This window comes from Ictidomys tridecemlineatus, chromosome 3, assembly GCF_052094955.1.
Source record: "Ictidomys tridecemlineatus isolate mIctTri1 chromosome 3, mIctTri1.hap1, whole genome shotgun sequence".
In the NCBI taxonomy this organism is placed as follows: domain Eukaryota; kingdom Metazoa; phylum Chordata; class Mammalia; order Rodentia; family Sciuridae; genus Ictidomys; species Ictidomys tridecemlineatus.
The window spans coordinates 150,956,752-150,978,773 of record NC_135479.1 but is presented as its reverse complement, the minus strand read 5'-3'; the positions used below and the strand labels follow the sequence as shown (position 1 = coordinate 150,978,773).

The following is a 22,022-nucleotide window of genomic DNA, read 5'->3' as shown; positions in this document are numbered from 1 at the left end:
AGTTCAAAGCCAGCCTCAACAACTTAGCTACACCCTGTCTCAAAATAAAAAAATAATAGTAATTAAAAAATAAAAACTGAGAATATGGCTCAGTGGGTTCAAACCTTGGTATCAAAAAAAAAAGAAATTAGGTAATTATAAACTAAAATCACAATGAAAATGGCTATACTGAAAGAAGACAGACAATAGTAAGTGTTGACAAAAAAAAGGTATTAAGAAAGTAAAACTGTCATGTTTTGTTAGTGGGAATGCAAAAATGGTGTAAATAGTTTGGGAAAGAATATAGTAAGTAATTTCTTAAAGATAAATTTATGATCCAATCCCAAGTATCTACTAAAGACAAAGAAAAATACATGTTTATGCAAAGTACTGAACACAAATACCCATAGCAACTTGGTTCATAATGAACACAGGGTGAAGATAATTCACATATTCAGTAACTGGTGGATAGTTAAACATAATATGACATGTATATTAAATGGAATACTATTCATCATAAAAGGAAACAAACTGCTGATGCATGCCATGGTATGGATGGACCTGAAAAATATTACACTAAATGAAAGAAGCCAGATGCAAAAGACCACATATTCTATGGTATCATTTGTATAAAATATCTGGGAAATGCAAATGTATAGAAAAAGAAAGCTGACTGATGGTTGGCCTGGGTCAGGGATGGAATCAGGATTTTACTGAAAATGAGCACAGGGATATCTGGGGGCTGATGGAAATTTTCTAAAACTAGAGTATGATTATGGTTGCACAACAGTATGTATTTTATAGTAATCATTGATATAAATATTTATGGGATGAATTTTATGATATATGTTATACATCATTAAAATTGCTAAAATAAATGGTGCTAATAAACTTGCATAGGTCTCAGCTGTAGTATCACCCCTTTAGATTCCTTTCCTGCATAATTTACCCAAAGTGATGCCTTGGTAGTTTTTATTATTATATCCTATTTAGTTCTAATTTTATCACTGTCCACAAGTTGTAACTACTTTATTTTGTATTGACACATGTTTACTGTATTTTTCCCTAATTAGAATGTAGGTCCCAGGAGAATCATTACTTTATTTCTTTCATTTAACATTATATTTCCACAACTTAACACAGTACCTGGCACAAAAGCATGTTCAGCAGCCATTTGCCAAATGCATGAAAAAATAAATAAATGAATGGTTAGATAAATGCCTGAGTAAATGCATGTGTCATATTTGCTAAACAAATTAGTTTCATGTACCTTTAGAAGAAACAGGACATAAGCTTCCATTCTGACAGGGAAAGAAAGAAAAAAAAATCCATAACAGAAGGAAATGGTATTTCCTCATGATCAGGAAAGTGGAATCCCTTTCCCAGATCAGGCAACTGAGAATTTTATTCCCAAAGAGGGTAAATTGCCAGAACTGAACACAGCCAACTTCCACCTCTCATTTTCTTTAACCATCCCATTAACAAAGTTGTTTTCTCTAGGGTCTAGATCCAATTAAGAGCAAGGGCAGCCGAGAGGAGAACACAGAGTGAAGCAACGGTAAAGACGTTTGCACACATTCCTCTGGGGGATAGAGAGAGCTTTATTGACATTCCTACCCCTCCTCCTCCTCCCCCCTCCACCCCCTACCTCCTAAACTCCTTTGCAGAAGGCATCAGGACAAAGAAGCACCCAGCATTCAGCTCAGGAGCAGAAAATAAATACACTGGGAATACTCCACGGTCCCTGGCTATATACAAAGCAGTAATTCAGCAGACAAACTGCAGCCTCCAGGAGAACAGAGAGCTGCACTGAACACAGCACCAGAGCGAGAGCAAGACAGCCAGAGCCAGAGAGAGGGACTATCCACACAGGCTTTCCCTTCTCTGCTGCCTCCCACAACAATAGCTTAAACTCAGGGATAAGTATAAGAGAAAAGGGGAAGAGGGTATGGACAGCTCAACAATTCTGCACAAAGGGAAGAAGAATAAATAAATATAGCAGAATCACAAAGAACACAATTAGGATAAACACATAATTCAAAAGGGGGAAAGGAAGAGAAAAATAAGCAATGTCCTTTAATAGTTAGTGCAGAAAGAATCAGAGTATGTCACATTCTTGTCTTATGGTCCTTTCACTTCAATTATCTGGTTAAAAATTCTGAGCTTTATTTCCAGTGCAGGATAATGGCATGATCCCCTTTCCTTCTTCACTAAGGTCTGGTGAAAACTAATTAAGCAATGTATGTGACTTGTCTTTAGAACTTTAGAGTGGTAGGTAAACAGAATGCTTTTTTTTTTTTTTTGAAGGGGCTGTACATTGTTGGTGCTGAATAAACATTAAATCTCACTCAACTTTTGAGGCTCAGCAAAGGAGAAGAATTTGTAGTTCATTGGGGAAAGAATTAAATTTCACTCTAGCATTCCTAAGCTAATGACAAAACATTACTAATTTTCCATAAGTGTACTTTCTTCAAAGGGCAACTATGGGTTGAAAAGAAATCATAAAAAGCTCTAGTAGAAAGCTGAATATTTTGTAATATTCAGGTCATAGGACAATGCAGAGTAGAACACAGTGGTACATGGATAAAGACTGGAATTCAGATAAGTTTAGGAGAGAAAAACATAAAGAACATTTCTAAGTTTTGCATAGATACTCAGGCTTACATGGAGCCACAGAGAAGGTCTATGAATTAAATATCCATACCATGCTATTTACCCAGTAAAATCGACAGAATCTAGTAAGTCAAATGCCTTAGTAAGGGTTTTGGAAAGCCAAGCTTTCCATTCTTTTGATTGATGGAGCTTTGAATGCCACAAATAAGGCTGGGTGCCAGGATAACACTCTGCATATTAGGAAAACTTTGGGTAGTGTGCCATATTATTATAATTTCATTTCTTCTGTATGCAGACTTCTATTTTTCCTTCCTTTCAACTAGATTAAATACTGTAAATCACAACTTTATTGATAGGAAAGGAGGTATCTGCATTACTCTTGAAAATGTCATCCCCAAGAAGCCAACTTCAACAATGAAAAAGAAGAGTGGTCTCCACAAAGCCAAATAAATTGCCTACTGGAGGAGGGGGGTGCTGAGCTTTTAGCCCTGGTGGTGACTCTCAATGACTAAGTCACAAAGCTTTTGACAAGTCTTCAACTCAATGAATACGATTATCACCCAAAATCAGTATGAACATAATTTTAAAATAAGTGTTTGCCTTTGACCATACAAGTTTTCCACCGTATAAATACTTAAGGAAAAAAAGATGTTCTATTATCATCTCTTATCTTTGGCCATATATGATCCATAGAAAAGAAGACAGCAACAAATAGACTTCATTCTGTACTTACCATCAGAAGAAAATATTAAGCATCTACCCACTGTCTAGCCTGGGCTCAAGCGATATGTGGGGCATGAAAGATATGGACTCAGTGGTAATAGAACTAATCTGAAGAGGTCTCCACCAGGGCTAGTTGTGAGACCCCAGGAAAATCATTGACTTTCCCTGAAGTTTTATTTTCTCCTCTCTAAATGTAGAGAACGTGTTATACTTGCATGAGTCTATCAATACAAGTATTGATGGAGAGATTCCTCAGATCAAGATACTAAGTATTCTCTAGCCTTCCCTGAGTCTATGATGTAGAGAGTTTGCAATCTTGCTGAGGATAGAGAGCTAAATGGCAGGAAATTGTAAGCTAAAAACACTGCCTCATCCATAATTAAATGAATCAGAGAGGGAAATAATAAAACAAGGATGGAATAATTAAAGAGAAATATAGGCTTAGGTTGAGTAAAATTTAGGTAAAAGGAGGAAGAAAAAGTAACCACACACCTTGAAGGAAAACAAAACCTTAATGTACACAAAGGGGAAGATAAGCATGAACAAAAAGAAAGGATAAAGCTGACACAGTAATGTAATCTGTAGTCCCAGCTACTAGGAAGGCTGAGGCAGGAGGATCTTTCCAGCCCAGTTCCAGCCTGGCCAACGTATTGAGACACTGTCTGTACACACACACACACACACACACACACAAAAAAAAAAAAACCCAGAGAGAGGATGAGTAATACAGAAAGACCTTCTCAGATTGTTAGAGCTCTTAAATTGAGACTGATATGACATAGACTAGAGGACAATTTTAGTTTATTGAGCAAGGAAAAGACTTACTGAAAACCCATCTGAAGAAATATCCAAAATGTAGTAAAAATCTAAAAGGCTAGACTATATACTCTTGTAGTCACTGCTCATTGCCAGTACTCAGCCTTGAGTCTAGTAAAAAGTAAGAACTCAATATATGAAAGACCGAAGTTAGTAATACTGTCATGCACTGATGAAGATTTGGAATAGTGATATCGGTGGGAATAGAGAAGCCTCATTACTTAGAGACAGCCCATTAAATTTACCAAGAATAAGGAAAAATAAAAGAAAAATAATAGTAATAATAAAACCCTAACAGTACTGCAGCACAATTGGGAAAACAAATCTGAAATGTGAATACATCTTCTGTGACTGCCTGTGTCTTCTCTCTGTGGCCATCATCTTATCTTTGTTTCCAAACTGTGGAACAACGCAGTACTGTGAACTGCACAGTGAGGCTGTATCTCACGGTAATGAAATTCAGAGCCAAAGTAGTCTACAGTAAGATGAGGTGTCATTACTATTAGTTACCTTCGTTTAGGTAAAAAAGTGCACCAAGGAACTTGAAAGCAAAGGTTTCCTGGAGTTTTTAATAGTAGCATGCAACCTGAGATTGGTTTATTCTGTTTATTTTGTCCTCTTTTTTATTGAAATATCTGCCTTCCTATCTATTTTCTGTCCCCATTAAGGTTACAACCCTTAAGACTCAGCTCATTGAAAATGTCCACAGTAACACATTGACCCACAGTAATTTTTGAATAGCCATCTGAACCACAATTAGGAGCATTCTAAAAAAAAAAAAAATGTTATTTAGTTTTTCATTTAGTTCCTTGAGGGACTAGAACAAGAATGGTTCTAGGCTGCTTGTGGGCCCTGAAATTTATACAGTGAGAATCTTTCTTTAAAAAAATATAAAATGATAAATTAAAAATGACATTTCCAGAGATAAAGCTTTGGAATGGACCATGCAAGTAATGAGCCCCAAAAGTGAAGCTTGAGTTATAAATCTACTGATGTTGAACATAGATTTAATCCCCACAGTGTGCAATACAGGATCACACATACCAACTGCCCATGTTGAACCCCTTCCCTTGGCAATTTTTTCTAAACCCATGGTCTATAAACTATTCTATAATAGGAAAACAGTTGATACTCGCTTGTAACTCAGCTTTTGCTGAACCTCAGTTCGTAAGTTTCATGTTAATGGTCAACTCTGCTACAACACCTAATGGGACTTCAAATTCCATTCAGCCACTTAATTTTACTTTGCAAACCTACTATTTTGTTTCATATCCTTTTTAATTGTTGTTCTCTGTTTTTCACACATTTGTACCTTCATTCATACTTTATCTTATGACTGAAGATTCTTCCTCACTCTCTAGCACTTTCTCATCTTTCTCACCTCCTATTCATCCTATTCATCTAGATTGTATACAAACTTCTTTTTATGGTACCAGTGATTGAACCCAGAGGCACTTAATCACTGAGCCACATCCGCAGCCCTTTTTTGTATTGTATTTAGAGACAGTGTCTTGCTGAGTTGCTTAGGACCTCACTAAGTTTGCTGAGGCTGGCTTTGAACTTGACATCTTTCTGCCTCAGTTTCCTGAACAGCTGGGATGATAGGCGTGCACCACTGCTCAGAACTAATCTGCAAACTTTTTGATTAAGATCTTTTGTCATAAAACCCATTTTCCAACCTCTTTATTATTAAAGAAATTTCTAATTTTTTCCAAAGACTACCATATTTAGAAAAATTTTAATGAATTTTTCATTATAATAGAGATTGTTTTTACACAAATTTGAAAAACTAATTAATTTATATTTGAGATACATAATGTCTATAATACTTTGAGTTTGTATGAAAGTTTGAAATCTTTACAATAATTCTAGAATTCCCCAGGATGCAGTGGCTTGAGAACTGACAACTTTTTCTTTTGAGACTAAAATTCAATGAAATTCAGACTTTAGTTTTAGGACATTGTTCTTAGGATCCCCTGTCATATTTTAATAGGCTCAATTTTAATTTTAATATCCCCAGATATTCTACTAGGAAATTATGATGTTCTTGGGAATAGTCTCAGCTTTTGCACAGGTGACCCACTTTGAAATGGGTGCATTTGTGTTTTACTGAAATCCTGACACCAGATCCTTCCTTAATCTGCTTGTCTCTATCTTTTCATTCTTCTTTTAAATCTCCACTTTTGTTTATTTGAACTTTGAGTTTTTTTCAAAACTATTTCCCCAAATGCCACTTTGTGCACTTTAAAGTCCCCTGGTTCCACAGACAAAGCCATGCCTCAGTGCTTCTTTCACTGTAAACACTACTAAGGGATGAAGAAAAGCAATTAGCTGAGTGCCTGTCAGTGCGACAGGAAAGAAATGATTCCATACTCTGATGATTGCTGTTTATAAGTTTTTAACAGTTGCACTTTTAGATAAATTAAAGTCATTTTACAAAAAGAGACAACATAAGGAAATGTGCATATAAAAAGTAAGCAAGAAAAAACGATCATGTTGGTGAAAGAACTGAGTTGAGTAGGAGGTGGAGCCACGGTTACTACTATGGATGCTGTTGGTTGCTTGACCTCACATTTAGTACCAGTAGAGATTATTCAGATTATAAAAACAGAAAATCATAAATTCAATTTCTTTTGCTTTACCACCTGTGAGGTTGCACCTGACACTAAGAATAAAAGAATGATACAATGAAAGTACTCAAAGTACTCCTTTGTTCAAGAACAGCAGATTAACCCATGGCAAATAGTCTAGCAACACTGCAACTGCATTCCCTTTCTACTGGAAACCTTCTCTGCTGACAGTGTGGAATCACCACAGGGAAGGGTTATATCACAGAGCGGGGAGATGGCTGACTGCTCTCAGGATCCAGGAGGAGCCAAGATTACAGAGGTTCAAGAGCTGGGATATCTGAGTCTTCAGGGTAGGAGGGGGAGCTGATGAAAAACACAGATTTCGAGGTCGCAGCCTACCTTACTCTTTGGAAAAGTAAAGGGTCCAAGCCATATTGACTAAGGGTACGTATTTGAGGGGTAAATTGGAAATCCCATTTCCATAATTTCTGAATTCAGATAATATCAAAATATTCTATTGGAGATGTCATATCTAGTACGATCTAGAACTGTGGGGTGGACATCAGGCAAAGTTGTTTTAACATGTGTGACAAAGTAACAGAGGTCATTAGAAAGGACAGATGAGGTTACCATTTGACCTGAATGATCTTATTCATGTTTATGCAATAGGCTGACAATGACTTTCTAAGATCATACTTGTTTTAATATTGCTCTACTCAGTAAGATGAAAGTCTAAATAAACCTTCAATTATAATGAATATAGACCCTGAATTTGAAATGTTTGCAGATTCTCTGGTGGGAAGAAAATAATAGACCTGTGAATATTAAAACTGAAAGTTATTAAAGAACATATTTCCAAATAAAATTCTTCATAAGCAATTAAAATTGTAAGGGAATGCCAATGAAAATTAAAAATAAATAAGTACAAAATAAACTAGAGTGGAATTTTAGAATATCAGAATTGTAAAATATTGAGTGTTAGCAGAGATGTTTAAAATCACCCATTTCAACTTTCTACTAAATGAAAGTTCTTTTTTAAAAAATAATAAAAATACTTCCTAAATGTGGTCACTTGGCCTCTGCTCAAATACAAAATGATTATAAAATTATTTCCTCACAAGGAAAAACCCGTTTCATTAGGTGAAGAGAAACTTCAAGGAAACATTCAGGGGGAAAAAACAAAACAAAACAAAACAAAACAAAACAAAACAAACAAAAAACACCTCTACCTCAAGATTACAATTGTTAGTCCACATTCTTAGAATGACCTTCTGAGGTGAGAGGGTAAATATCAGGATTATCTTTTCCATTTTATAAAAAGGACCCAGAGGTCCAGCAGGGGTATGTGATTAATCTGTGTTTACAAAGCCAGTACTTGGTAGATGTAATCCTTAGAACTGGATCTTGTGGATTAAAAGCTCTGCTATTTTCATTATGCATTTTGTTTAATTTTCTTCTCTTTCCCTCCTCCCCACTCCCTGCAGTGCTGGGGATAGAACCCAGGACCACATACAAGCTAGGCAAGCCTCTACCACTAAGCTATATCCTAGCCCTCATTATATCATTGTAACGGTAATTCTTGAAGTCATTCAGACTCATTTATTTATTCAACTAAATTATGTTCTATTTAAATTATAAAGTATTATAAATTATTTTTCTCACTTTTGTTTTTAAGATGCACTATAATTTTGTTTTTAAGATACACTATAATTTGGCATTCACACAAATAAACTTTGTTTTTAGCAGAGCTACAACTGGCCTCCTATAGTTTTCATGCATATTTATTTTAAAATACTGTCAACAAACACCTTAGTACTCCCCTTATCTTTATGTCATACATATTGTTGAAAGTTTGCTCCCTATGTTTTTACCCAAATATTGAACACAGTCCAAGACATACAGAATTATCTACAACTATCCATCAGTATTTCTTTAGCATGACTGATCAACTGAGGAAAAAAAAATAGTATACTACTTCATTTTGGACACATAATCTGTTCATAAATCTACCAGAAGAAGATGGTTGAAATACAGATACTCAAAGCAAATGCCATTTCCCTGATTCACCAATTTGTAATTTAATGTGTTCATTTTAAGGTAACCTATTGACCATACTATGCTTTATTTGGGGGGAATCCCTGGTTGGCTTATAGTGATCATGTCTCCTTTTCAAAATCTGATATATTCCCTTACTTAGAATTTTTTCTTGTCTTCTTTCTTTCTGATTGCTTTAATATTCATCCCATTTTCCTTTTAATTTATAACTAGGACAATGTTTTATGTCATGAATATTGTGAAACTGTTTCTGTTTTCAACTGGTTTTCAAATGTTAGCAATAATCTTTCTACACTTATGTTCTTAAATTATTTTAATGCCCTAGACATAATGTTTGTGGGGCTCAAAACTGAACCTATTTAAGTTATTCTAATAATTTCTTCATTATTCCTTGGACTTTTAAAATTAAAAGGATATAGTAACATAATTTTATTAGACATAATGTTTGTGGGGCTCAAAACTGAACCTATTTAAGTTATTCTAATAATTTCTTCATTATTCCTTGGACTTTTAAAATTAAAAGGATATAGTAACATAATTTTATTATTCTACTTGCAAAAAAATAAAAATAAAAATTCTTTCTCTTAAATACAGAAGACTTGAGCAAATATGTTTGTTAACAGGTTACTGTATCTCTTTGTAACTTAGAATAAAAAAAATTCAGTCTGAACTTGAGATTAAAAAATACAAGGAATTAAAGTCACATTGAATTAATTATAAGTTACTTCTCCTTTAGCTAGTATAGCATTAATGTCTGTCCTATATGAGCAAATAGAAGGAAAAAAATGTAGAAGATTGTATTTTACTCTTTGAGAACTATAAAATAGCCTGGATATAATAAAAAGAAAAAAAGAAAAATTAAATTTTATTTCCCTTACAAAATAAATTTAACAACTTGCATAATGATTAATTAAAAATAAAACTTTAATCAAAACAAATTAAGACAGCCATTATGTGCGATATTTCTTATATATTGTTCACATCCTTGATGACCTGAAAAATTTGGTTTTATGCAATAATCATCCTCATCATTGGTGCATCAAATTAGTTAGGTTCCTATTAAAGTGTGCTGTAATCCAAGTTCACAATGATGTTCACATCCATATTTTGTGTATATAAATTTTATGCATATATAAAAAGCACACTTATGGTTTTACTTTTATATGTAATTATAAATATATGCAGACATAAATTAAAAATAAGGATCTTGTGTTCAAACACATCCACACAATATAGCTCAAGCATATTCATGACAGATTGTTTACACATCCTAACAGATTCTGTATAAATACACACTTTCATTTTTAAAAAGAAGTAGATTTTGAAATCTGTTTTATTTTTATGCAAGAATAAGGCAATAGTCTTAAAACATTTTCATGTTTCTCATATTAGGATATTTATAAATTTAAGATTTTATTTTTTTTAAATTTGACTAAATTATCATCATTGACAACATCTTGTATTTTTTCTTCTAATAAACTTGACTATATTAAAAATCATAATGCTACTTCTACAGACTAACATCGTTAAGAGGCAAATAAGAATCACTTTGGAGTTGTAATAATGGAAGCTAACTTTACACAGTTAATGGTTTGTACAAAACCAAAGCTTAAAGTCCTGGATGCTCAGACTAGGGGTGTGTGTAATCTAGTACACATAGGCAGCTCATTATTGTGGTGATGATCCATTCATCATTAGAGCCACAAAAGACATACAGAAAAGCAGAGGTCAAAAAGAGTGAATGAAAAATCTATTCATTTGCTAAATTATGATTCAGCCATATTAATAGCTGATTTTAAGATATGTTCATACATATCTTATACATATACCTATCCTTATCACACCAGAAGTAACAACAATCTTCATTTATCTGAAGACAAAGATCAGGCACAAATTGGCCACCATATTTGGCTCAAACTTCATAAGAGGAGCACTTATACATGCATGTTAGGGTGAAGTATGATTAAAGACACACATAAGAAACAGAAGTCAGGAAAACTATTATTTTTCCCAGTCAGTGTTTTCACACACAGGTACATTTATGACTGAGTATTGACTGCATCATTTTTATTCTTTTTAATCTTCTGTTGCTAACAGAGAAGTGTGGGAAATAGCAGCATGACTAAAGCACAACTTTAGAAAGGATATAATTAACTTTAGACAACATACAGAGGTTTAATATAGAAATGCATTACCAGAATATTACAATAAAACAAATATAATGCATTATTGTATGGGACGCTGTGCTGAATTCTTCCTCAGTGTTATAGTCTTTTCCTCTGACCTCGAATAAATAATGTCCTTCTGCATTATGCTAAGACATACAGAAGGGAATTCAGGATTATTACAAAGTCCACTGTACATTCAGGTTTCAATTTCTCCAGGCATGAGTAATGAGCTCTAAACTGCAAAACCCAGATTGGCATCATTATGCAGTATGAGTAATTACTTTTAGTAAAAAAGTATGTGAGTGATATGTACCTTGCCTCATTTCACAAGAAAGTAGAATGGATGGCAGTGAATATACCTGTTGCACATAATCCTGCTACCTTAAGTAACCCCTGGTCCCCAATTTAGTCCCTGAAAGTGCTTGGCCACCACTAGAGGGAGAAAGCCCTTGCAGCTCAGCTCAGGGAAGGTACATTCTTGTCTCAGAGCTGCCTGGATGATGAGCAGCTCTTCACAGACTGTGGATCTACTTAATTCCAGGGCCACTGGGTGACTCTTTGTTCTATCAGAAGCTGCAATTCTATCAGGAAAAGGGACACACTTTGGGTCTCTACCTCTGAAGCTCCAGGATTTCCTCCCAATACCCCCATATTTTAATAACAATATTTTTCCCTTTGCATTTCAAGAAAACTATGCTTGAAGAGAGAAGCAGATAGGAATTGTTGAAGGTGTTCCTGACCAAATCCTGTTATCCACTCCTCAATGATCAGAGAAGGACTGACCTCTGGTTTTACTACGCTACCCTCCTCCATTGATCATCCATAATTCATCTAGTGGTAATTGACTTCACTACCAAAATGTCTTCCTTCAGACTGTCCCCTTATGTTTCGACTTTTATAAATCAAGATCTAGTGGGCTTGATTGATAGTGTGGCCACCCCTCTCTGTTCAGTTCAGTAGGCAAATATTTATTTGAGTATCTACAGATACTAAGCTGAATTCTGTGAAAAAAAAAAAGTAAAGTAAATGTGACGTCTGTATTTGAGGCAAGATACAATGAGCAAAATGTATTTTTAAAGTAGAGTAAATGCTAATTGCAGGGTAGAAAGAGGCTGTCAGTGATAATAAATAGGGCACTGATTGAGTCTGGTAGAATTAGGGAGGATTTTCTGAATAAGATAGCATCACTATTGAACCTTGAGGAGGTACAAGTAGGTAACTTGGTAAGGAAGTATGAAAGGGTAGTAGGGTAGAGGGAAGAGGGGAAGCTCCAAGGGTAGGAAGTAGCACTGTGTATGTGCATAGTTCCCACAACCCTGTTTGTGATCAGAGACTACAGATGGCTCTGGATTGGTGAGGACAGTGAGGTAAGAGGTTATACAGAGTTATCTGACCTACGGTCCCTCATAAGGGACCTGTGAAGGGTCTGGTGACACTTTTAGACTAATATCAGAAAACAATTGTCTTGGGATAGTCAAGAGGTGAATTCAGGCTCCCAGTTTGGCCAACCACATAGAATCTGGAAGTTTTAAGTAGATTGAAGATGTATGTAACTCAGTAAATTTAACTGTCAGAGAGAAAAAAAAATGGCTTCAGTTGTTACTTCATTTCTGTCTTCTCCCCATAGGGCTGAACTAGATTTTGTGATCCTAAACTTTACCAGTGAAAGACATTTTTTTTTTATTCTTTCTTTTTGACTGTGTTCTGTTTTGTCTGGTACTGGGATTGAACCCAGGAATACTATACTACTGAGATACATCCATGGACCTTTGTATTTTGAGACAGGGTCTTGCTAAGTTGCTGAGGCTAGCCTTGATCTTGTGATCCTCCTGCCTCTGACATGTGGCTCAGATTACATATGTGTGCCACCACACAATAAGAGTTGTAAAACGTAGACCTCCGTGCTATGAAATTCACTTTTATGTTACTCCCTGTTACTACAAGTTTTAAACAGGGCTTCAGTTCTATGGAGTGGGGCCCCCTCTTTTACACCTTGACCAAGTCACCTGTCTTGGTAATCTGTAGGATCCAAGTCATTTACTCTCAGAACCTCTCCCTACTCAAATCAACATTTGTCCCCAAAACACTATTCCTTCTCTGAAATCAAGACTTGTGACTTGTGAGTCTTTATAACCAGTTGACAGACCTCCTTGTGATCCTAGCCTATCTCACTTTGGCTCACTGGAACTTGTTGATCTGTTATTTTTCTTGTGCTTTGCCTTTCTCTTGGTAAACCACGTTGGACCTCCCCGGTCTACTTCTCACCAAGTAAAGCTTCAAGAGATGGTGTTTTGAGTGCCACACCAGAAATCCCAGGTTCCTGGTGCAGTGTTCACCATATGGTGTCTTCACCACCCAGCAACCAGAGCTAGATCCTGTGTCCTGTTCCTCCTAGTTTAACAACAATTATCCCAATTTTAGCCCAAAATAAAATGTGTATAAATTCAGAAAAATACAGTTGGATCTCTCAAAGGATTTTAACTAAGGAGTTTATGATGATTACAGTGTGTACAGCATCCCTGGAAGCTGTTCAAAGGACAGCCTACCTACCAACTGAAAGCCGTGACCTTGATCCTACTGCAGCTGTCCTTGTCAGAAAGCAGTATAGTTTTGTTGGAGTTTAGGAACACAACTGAAGTCATTAAGATAAAGGGCTTGAAATCAAGAAAGGCTGATGAACAGGCAGAGGTACCAGAAGCAAGGAGGAAGGGGAGTTTTTTAAAAGTAGGGTGGGGGAGTTGTTTAGACTATGGGTCTTGCCAAATACAGAAATAGCTGTGGGAATATAAATCAGAGGAGGAGACTGGAAGAAAGAAAATTCACTTCATTTAGACAGATAGGGATCATATCAAAGATGGACATTTTCCAAAAACTTCTGGGACCAGCCCTAGATGTATGATTCTCTATAAGTCAATGCAGATTCAATTTGCAGAAATGAGATAAAGGAGAGAGCAAAGGGAGAAAGAAGAGAGAAGGGAAGGGGAGAATAGGGTAGAGGAAGGAGGAGAAGACAGGGATGGACATTTTAGCAGAATTTGGGGTATAATAAAAAAAATGACATACCATGAGATAAAAATGAAAACCACAAAGATAATCTCCATTATACTGTGAAATAAGAATTACAAGACATTAATTCCAGTTCTCAAATAGTAACTCGAGTTTTTGAGCAACCAACTAAATTTATGTCTTCTCAGTTAAATTACTTTAAAATGATTAGGTAGACTTCCTAATCTCCAAGGTCTTTCCTACTTGAAACTTCTATGTGTTTTTCTGGCAGCAATTAACAAAGTCTGAAGTAAAGGGTTTTATTTTCTGGAGGTCAATCACACATTAACTTGAGATTATGTTTTGATTGCAGGCAACTACAAAAGAGTGTTCACTTCACTCCTAATAAGAAATGCAACTGTATTTTAATATACTTGCCACTTTGAAATAAAATAGTTAAAACATCTTGGAGCAAATGACCAGCATTGGCCATAGAAAGAAGAATAAAAATCATTTTACTAAATGTTCTAAAAGTTATTTCTTATGGTAAATATAAATAATAATACTTTTTAAAAGAGGTTATATATTATGCTATTATACAGTTTGTAAAACACTTTGGTATACCTTATCTCATTTGATCATAAAAACGGCATGGTTGCAAGCCAAATAGAGGCCCGTTTTCCTCCTTTCATAGATTAAAAGAGTTCATGACTTTAAGTCTTGATCTTCTGGCTTCTTATTGAGCATTCACAACTTATTACATCCTTCATAAAAAGTCTTGACCTAGATGCAAAGACTTGTCTATAAATTCTACCTGAAAATTGATCATCATGTAAAGGTGAGTTGACTTCTACAACTGTAATTATTTTCCAAATTATATATTTATGTACATGCAAACATAAGGGCATAGAATTTAGCCTGTTCAAATAAGTTAACGTGGAAGACATTTTCCTTGTATATTATCTTTTGCCTCCCTTACATATAGTACAAAAAAGGAAAATAACAAAACCAACCAACCTAGAATTAACTCCTTAGTGTTTTACCTAATCAAGAAAAGTAAGAGAACAGAGTTCAACAGTTTTTTTAAAGTCAAGCTTTAATGCTATTGCAGTAGATACTGTGTAAATCAGATCCATATTAAAGTCACCACATTTCCCATGACAATGTAGTGATGACATCATGTGGTAAATAAATGGATCTATGGCAGTCTCTTTCCTTTCTTTCCTCTTTCTCAATTGAGTTTAGATGGACTTCTTTGGCTTTTGAAATATTTCTCAGACAATACAACAAGACCTTACATTTTTATTGCATTTATATTAAGTGTTGTCCTGAGTATTTTATAAAAGATTTCTCACACAGTAATGTGCTCCCTTCTGTGTATATCTCAGAAGCTTTAAATTAAGAAGCAAGAACCAGGTCATCCCCCAAACTAATGAAATGAGAATTTCTGAGAGTAAGAAATATGCAGCTTCTCTACTTTAAAAAGTTCTCCAGTCAACAGTAACATATTGCCATGGCTATGAACCACCTACAGGCATGGTTCTCCAACTAGAAAGTGTTCATGAACCACTTGAGAATCTTGTTACAATGCAGATGCTGATATGCTCATTTTGGGATAGACTCTGAGATTAACAATGGACTGTGTGATACTTAGGATGTCCATCTGTGGACCACACTTAAAAATAGCCAAAGTCAATAGCCCAAGTCAGTGTTTCTTGAATTGTGGCTGTAGCAACAGCATCTCCTGAGAATATGTTTAGAAAAAAGCAAATTTCCAGACCCTTCTAGAGACCTACTGCATCAGAAGCACTGCAGATGGGACCCAGAGTGTGTTTAAACAAGGTTTCCATGTAATTTAGACAACACACTCAAGTATGAGAAACACTGGCCTTAAAAAAGAGTTTCTTAAAATCTAAACAACTAGCTACATATGGATGGAAAACCACTGATACTTTCTGCTTATGTAGCACTTTGCATTTCAACAAACTTTTTTACTTTACCTCTTATTATCTTCTTAAAACAACTCTGTAGAGTAACTAAAATAGATAGTTTCAGCATTTTGTAAATGAAACTGCAGCTCAGAATAATTCAGGGATTTGCTCAAAGTCATAGCACACAAGGATAGATCCAAATTTAGAGCCTAGGTCTTGTGAATCTTGCAAACTAACAGGGAAAACATTCAGAAAAGAAGAGGGCACATAGCTATATACCACATAGCCATGGCTAAAGGAGAGGTATCTCTCAAGCTCAGGTAATGACAGGGAGGAGACAAGCATATTCAGGTAACTTCCTATCAGGTGAGTCACAGCTGTTTGTATTTGGAGTTCTCAAGCCACAGCAAAATGCATTAATCCTTTTAGGCCTGAGTTTGCTGTTATGTGGAATCAGCTTTGAGAAACACAATGCTCAGCCCTCATCCACAGACTCCATGGCTGAGTCATCGCCTCTGGTTGTTTTCTCCATATTTCTACAAACAAGTCATCTAAAGTCAAATGAGACAAAACACCAAAGCCACCTTTACTAGGGCAGAGTGTTTGTGTATACATACTTACACATTCCATACTTATGGAAACATAAATAATCACAATTTGCATTTATCCCAGGAGATTTGTCTTCTATTGTTTCCTGGGACATAATGACAATAAGTGATCTAATTCACAGGCCCATAAACATTCTTTAAGAAAGTGTATATAAAATGCCATATTCCTAGATGATAAATACTATGTTATACCCCATTATTTACCACATGTATTCATTACAGGATTTTATGGGCAATGGATGATCCTTAAAATGTCAGTGATGACCAGTAAATTTTGTTTAGCTCCAGTAATTTAGATACAGAAAAAGAAAATTTCATAATTGTTGCACTCTTGCCCTGTAGAGACACAAAGTTTGTTTTCAAATGCTAAACTATAAGTAGTACAAAAATAATATATTGTGTCAGGAGTTTGTGTGAATATTGATACCTTTTTAGTAAATGTGGGCATTCCATTCTATGATGCCTTATAGAAAAGAAACCATTTTTCCCTTGAAGTTTGCACAGAATCTTCACATTTAACTATCAAATGATCACATCCTTTTTGGTTGTTTATTCTTTGCCCCCCCCACTATAGAAACAAATAGGGAGCAAAGATCTAGAATTTGAAAGAAAACTAAAAAAAAAAAGCTATATTTTCTAGGCATATTTACTTTTAAAATGTTAAAATCATAAAAAAATTATTTTAATACCCAGACAACATTAAACAGAGTCCAATTTGTGAAACAAAAATCTCAATACCTCAAATTTAGAATATTTAAAATCACAATATTGTGAAATCCTTGCATTTTTTATCATTTGTGCACTTATGCTCTATGTCCAGATATGTATGTATATGTGATATTTACAAACTACACTTTTGAACAGATGTTTGATAATATAACACATTATATGACTAGCATGTTCCTTGGGATCAAGTTATTTCATGATTATCTTTTTAGACATATGGTGCTGATATTAAAAGCAAGACCAGAGGGATTATTAAAAATAAAACTTAAAGTGAGGTTTGGAACACTTCCTATTTCCTTTTAAGTTAAACTTATCAAGAGAACTATGTGGTTTCAATCCATAGAGATTAAGCAGGAGCCAAGTCTTTTTGGGTACCTGTACACAAGGCTGGAGGCTTGGAAGGACCAGTGTTAGAAATTCACACAGTAACTGATGAACACCTTTGCTTGAAGGGGTGGCAGTGAGGTATATGTGCTTCGTTTAGAAAAATACCTAGGCTGCATCATGAGTAAAGACCTGTGGATAAATGTGTTGGGCACTTTTCTATGAAATATTAATGTAGACACTGGTTCATTCCATCTAGGAATGAGTCCTAGGTACTGCTGCTGCTTCTACTGGTCTGTGGATAACACTTTGACTATTTATTGTTGGGTAGGAGTTAGTATTGTTTTCATTAGCTCTTTATAAAATTTATCTTAAAGATCTGGAATATCAACTAAGAAACCATCAGGTTAGCTGTGCATACATAACTATCGACCCTTCTTTTTTTCCCCCTCAAGTTTTGTCACCATAATTCTATAATCCTTTTTTGTCACCATAATTCTATAATCCTTTTTTTTCCTCAAAAAGAAATTACAGAGCAAGATGGCAAGATAAATAATACATATTCTCCTATCACGATGCACAATTATTAATGTATTTATGGTTATATAAAAATGAGCATGCATTTCCTAAAGAATACTTGTTTCATGGAAGTAAGGCACTGAAGGTAAATGTTTGAAGACAAGTTGGCCAAACTTCTCTCACTGGACCACCAGAATTACAAACCTCCTTTGTCTTCTATTGCCATTGTACATTATTCAGGGTCACAGTCTCACTGAGAGAGGATTTTTTTGCCTCTCCTTGGCATTTCACTTTCTCAGTGCCAAACATCTACTGTGGCTTCCAAATGAATCAAGTTCTCCTTCCTCTCCTCCCCTGGAAACTCATACTCCCAGCAAAATGTCACAAATAAAGTGGAAGCATGCCCTTCCCAGCCTAGACTTGTAAACAGAAAGCAAGAACACCATTCTTCAGCAGGAAACTGACCCACAAAGCTTACTGGATCCAGTTAAAGAGATTGAGAAGAAGGTCAGCTAAAAAAAAAAAAAAAAAAAAAAGAACTCGCTTTATCTTCTGATAGAGCTCCACCAACCCAAAAATAAAGCCTTGTCTAAAGCAAAGGAAATTAAAAACAGAGAATGTTAGGGGAGACCTGGGAAGGTGATGGATTCTCACAGGTGACTTATTTGCATGCTCTGTTTATCTTCTCTTTGCCAAGGACTAACTGGTTCTGTTTTTATTCTCATTTCTCTCAACCCTCACTTCCACCCTATAATACATACTAAAGTGTAATGTTTTTTAAAATTTCATATCTTTGGGGCCATAGACATAAAGAACTTCTGTATCGTATATAGATATTTGTGTAGTGAGACTACATCTTCTAGATTTAAATTTCAATACCTTTTTTTCTTTTGAATTATCATTTAGATATTTATCTAACTCTAAGATAACTATAGCTTAAGATACAATGATGGTACTTAGAAAGTCCTTACAAAGTTCACCAACACTCAAAAACTTGTACATTCAAGGTATTCACTTTTCTCACATTCAATCTTGTAACATGAAAAAAAAATTCCTAGATATAGCATAAATTTATGTAGAATTCTTCACTAATAAAGGGTTAATGATGTTAGGGAATATGGATATTAGGAGTTGAGAGGGCATGCTTGTGTGCTTGCAAAAACATTTTCTGCATTATGTCCGTCCAATCTCTTTGCAAACAGATGAATTACTCTATAAATCTTATTGCTCCATGTGGATAAATCATACATGCAGGTTTACCAGGATGGAGAGGTACATGGGAAAATCTGCTTTGGATAGTAGGATCTTTGGGATTCATAATCACTCAATACTCAGAAAGTGAAGAAAGGAGTACTTACACATTAGCATTTTCTTACTTTTTATAATCTGGAACAACACATATATAGACAACACACACACACACACACACACACACACACACACACACACCATTTTCTCCTCTAACAAGGCTAGAGATCCCAAAGCAGGACACTCTGTGACAGCCAACCAAATTTATTTCTGAGAAAAGAAAAGAAAACTTTGCTGCTGTAGGCAGCTCTGCCACAGAACTGCTCCCTTATGCCCCAGGGTTTATGCACTATCAGCTCCTTGCACACAGATTAGAGGTTTATTTTCTATCGCACACTGTTTTTTATTGCCACAACCAGCAATATTAGCTAGATAGATAGACCGACACTGGGTCATTTTATTTGGAAGAAATGGGATTTTAAAAGATCTCAAAGGAGAGCATTTTCTTTCTGTTTTCTTTCTCTTTTCTTCATTTTCCCCCCTTTTTAAAAAATTATTATCTGCTAGAAATTCAAGTAAAGCTGGAAAAGCAAGGGTGGAGGGGGAAGAGATAAGAGAAACACAGGAAAAGCTGTTTGGAGCTTTTTAGAAATAGAATAAAGATGAGGTGCCATTTGAGTCTCTCTAGCTCACTGTCCCTTATAGGGGTCAAACTCCCAAGGACTTGGGACTATTTCTTTCCAAATTTCAATCTCAAATTATATTTCAGAGTTTGGCAGAGCTATATAAAGATAAGAGTTTTTAAGTCAATAATCATTTTGATTATGCCAGGTTAATTCTCTCACAACCTCTAGGCTTAACACTTCTATTCTTAGTATGCCAGCAATTGGGCATACTATTATTTTTTCTTCTCCTCATTCTTGTGGTGATTTCTATCCACAGTCCAAAAAAGGCTCAGTAACCAACCAAAGTTCTAAGATTGATTTTTTTTCCCTGGATGTCAATTAGAAGATCTTTACAGAAAGTCTTCTATCAGAACTACTGCTGGCAGAGTGAAAGCCTGGATGTACACACACACACACACACACACACACACACACACACACACACACACACACACACACACACACACACACACACGGGAGAAGCAAGGAGAATGCAGTACCATGTACCACTCTTTTAGAGCCAATAATTCAACAACTCTTCTTTCTGGATTAAGAAACGTCAACAAAACTCTAGAGGGCAAAGCATGAGCAATTAACAAAAACAGTAATACTGCTGGAATTCCACTAATTCCATAGGTGAAGTTAGGCTTCCTTGATCAGAGGAACAACATCCAAAGAACCAAACATTTCACCAGCACCATTGGCTCTTGACAGGGACCAGAATTCCTTTGAATGTTGTTGGCAGTCGACTACCAGTCAGTGAAAGGGATACATACACACACACACACACACACACACACACACACACACACTCCGGAGCCTGCAGCATCGGAACGAACACACACACACACACACACACACACACACACACACACACACACACACAGAAGCGCGCGGGAGAAAAGTTGCCCGAAAGCCCTACCTGAGGATGGCCGTGTCCCCCTGCCTCACGGTGATGTTGTCGGTGCCTCGGTTAAAATCCACGCTGCGAACGGGCAGTCCTGTGGGAAGAAGGCAGAGCAATCTCAGTAGGACCAGCGGCAACTGTTTCCGATCAGGCTGAACTCTCCCGACCATGGTGGCCAAGGCGAGGTGCGGGTCCGCGGGGTGCTCCAAAGGTTGTGCGCGCTGCTCGCCGCGGAGAGGGGCTTTACTAACACCGGGCTGTCATCAACCGCCCAGGCAGGTCGGGCTTCTCCAGTTTGTGGTCCCTTCCACTTTGCCACTCTTCACCTCGCTCAGTCTCTTTTCCCTCTAAGTCTTAACAAAGCCCTCATAAAATCCTAGCAGGGGTGAGGGGAAAAGTCCAAGGAACAAAATTTCAACAGAGAGTACAAATGCAAAACCCTCTAGAAAGGATGAGGAGAAGACTGCCAAAGGCAGAGGTGCTTCCCTGGTCTCTCTGTGCTTGGATGCTCCTGTGCCAGCGTCGGAGCTGAGCTCCTTCCCCGTGTAACCCACTTTCCCAGGCCGGCGAGGGAGCCGGCTCCAAGCTGCCAGGGAGTGTAAAGAAACTGCCACGCAGCAGCGGCAGAGGCAGCCCAGAGTCTCTCTCCCCCTCCTCCCTTCCTGTTTCTCCCTCCAGTCCCCGGCTGTCTCTCTATCAGCACCTCCCCCTACCCTGCTGGTTTTCAACAGCCCCTCCACGTCATCCCCTCCTCCCTCCCCTCGGAGTGGCCCCTCGCTTTGCACAACTGCCCCCTTCAGCAGCAGTCAGCCTCAATGAAAGCCCGGTGTGCCTTTAGGTTGTCAGGACAACAGCTCCATCCGAGGAGGCCTGGCTGATTTCCTTAAGAAGAGGGAATGGAGAGCATGGGGACTGTTCAAGACAGAGAAGAAGGAGAAGGACTTAAGCCATAAAAGAACAGAAGAAAGAGTCCAGGAAAGGAGAGGGAAAGAATGAAGGAAGAAGGAGAAAGAGAGGCAGGAAAGAGGCAAACCTTGCTAAATGGAGGGAGTGAAACAGAAGGATGGAAGGCATGGGGGTTGGGGTGCAAGTCCTGAAAGATGGGCTAAAGAATGTAAAACAGTGAAGAAACTTGACAGAAGACTCTCACATTAAAAGCCAAAGTTGATTTCAAAGTAAACATTC

General features: G+C 36.6%; 1 protein-coding gene across 4 annotated transcripts in view; it reads right to left on the bottom strand.

Moving 5' to 3' along the window:
• Lsamp (limbic system associated membrane protein) overlaps window positions 1–21,517 on the bottom strand; it is a 607,460-nt gene extending 585,943 nt beyond the window's left edge. For 3 of the 4 annotated variants that reach the window (XM_005327613.4, XM_021727951.3, XM_078044174.1), the window contains exon 1: window positions 20,853–21,517. In XM_005327613.4, coding sequence (XP_005327670.1) covers window positions 20,853–21,007 — 155 coding nt within the window. In that variant the 5' untranslated portion in view covers window positions 21,008–21,517. The remainder of the gene's footprint in view (window positions 1–20,852) is intronic. The other variant, XM_005327614.4, reaches the window with a different exon arrangement.
• Window positions 21,518–22,022: the final 505 nt, after the last annotated feature.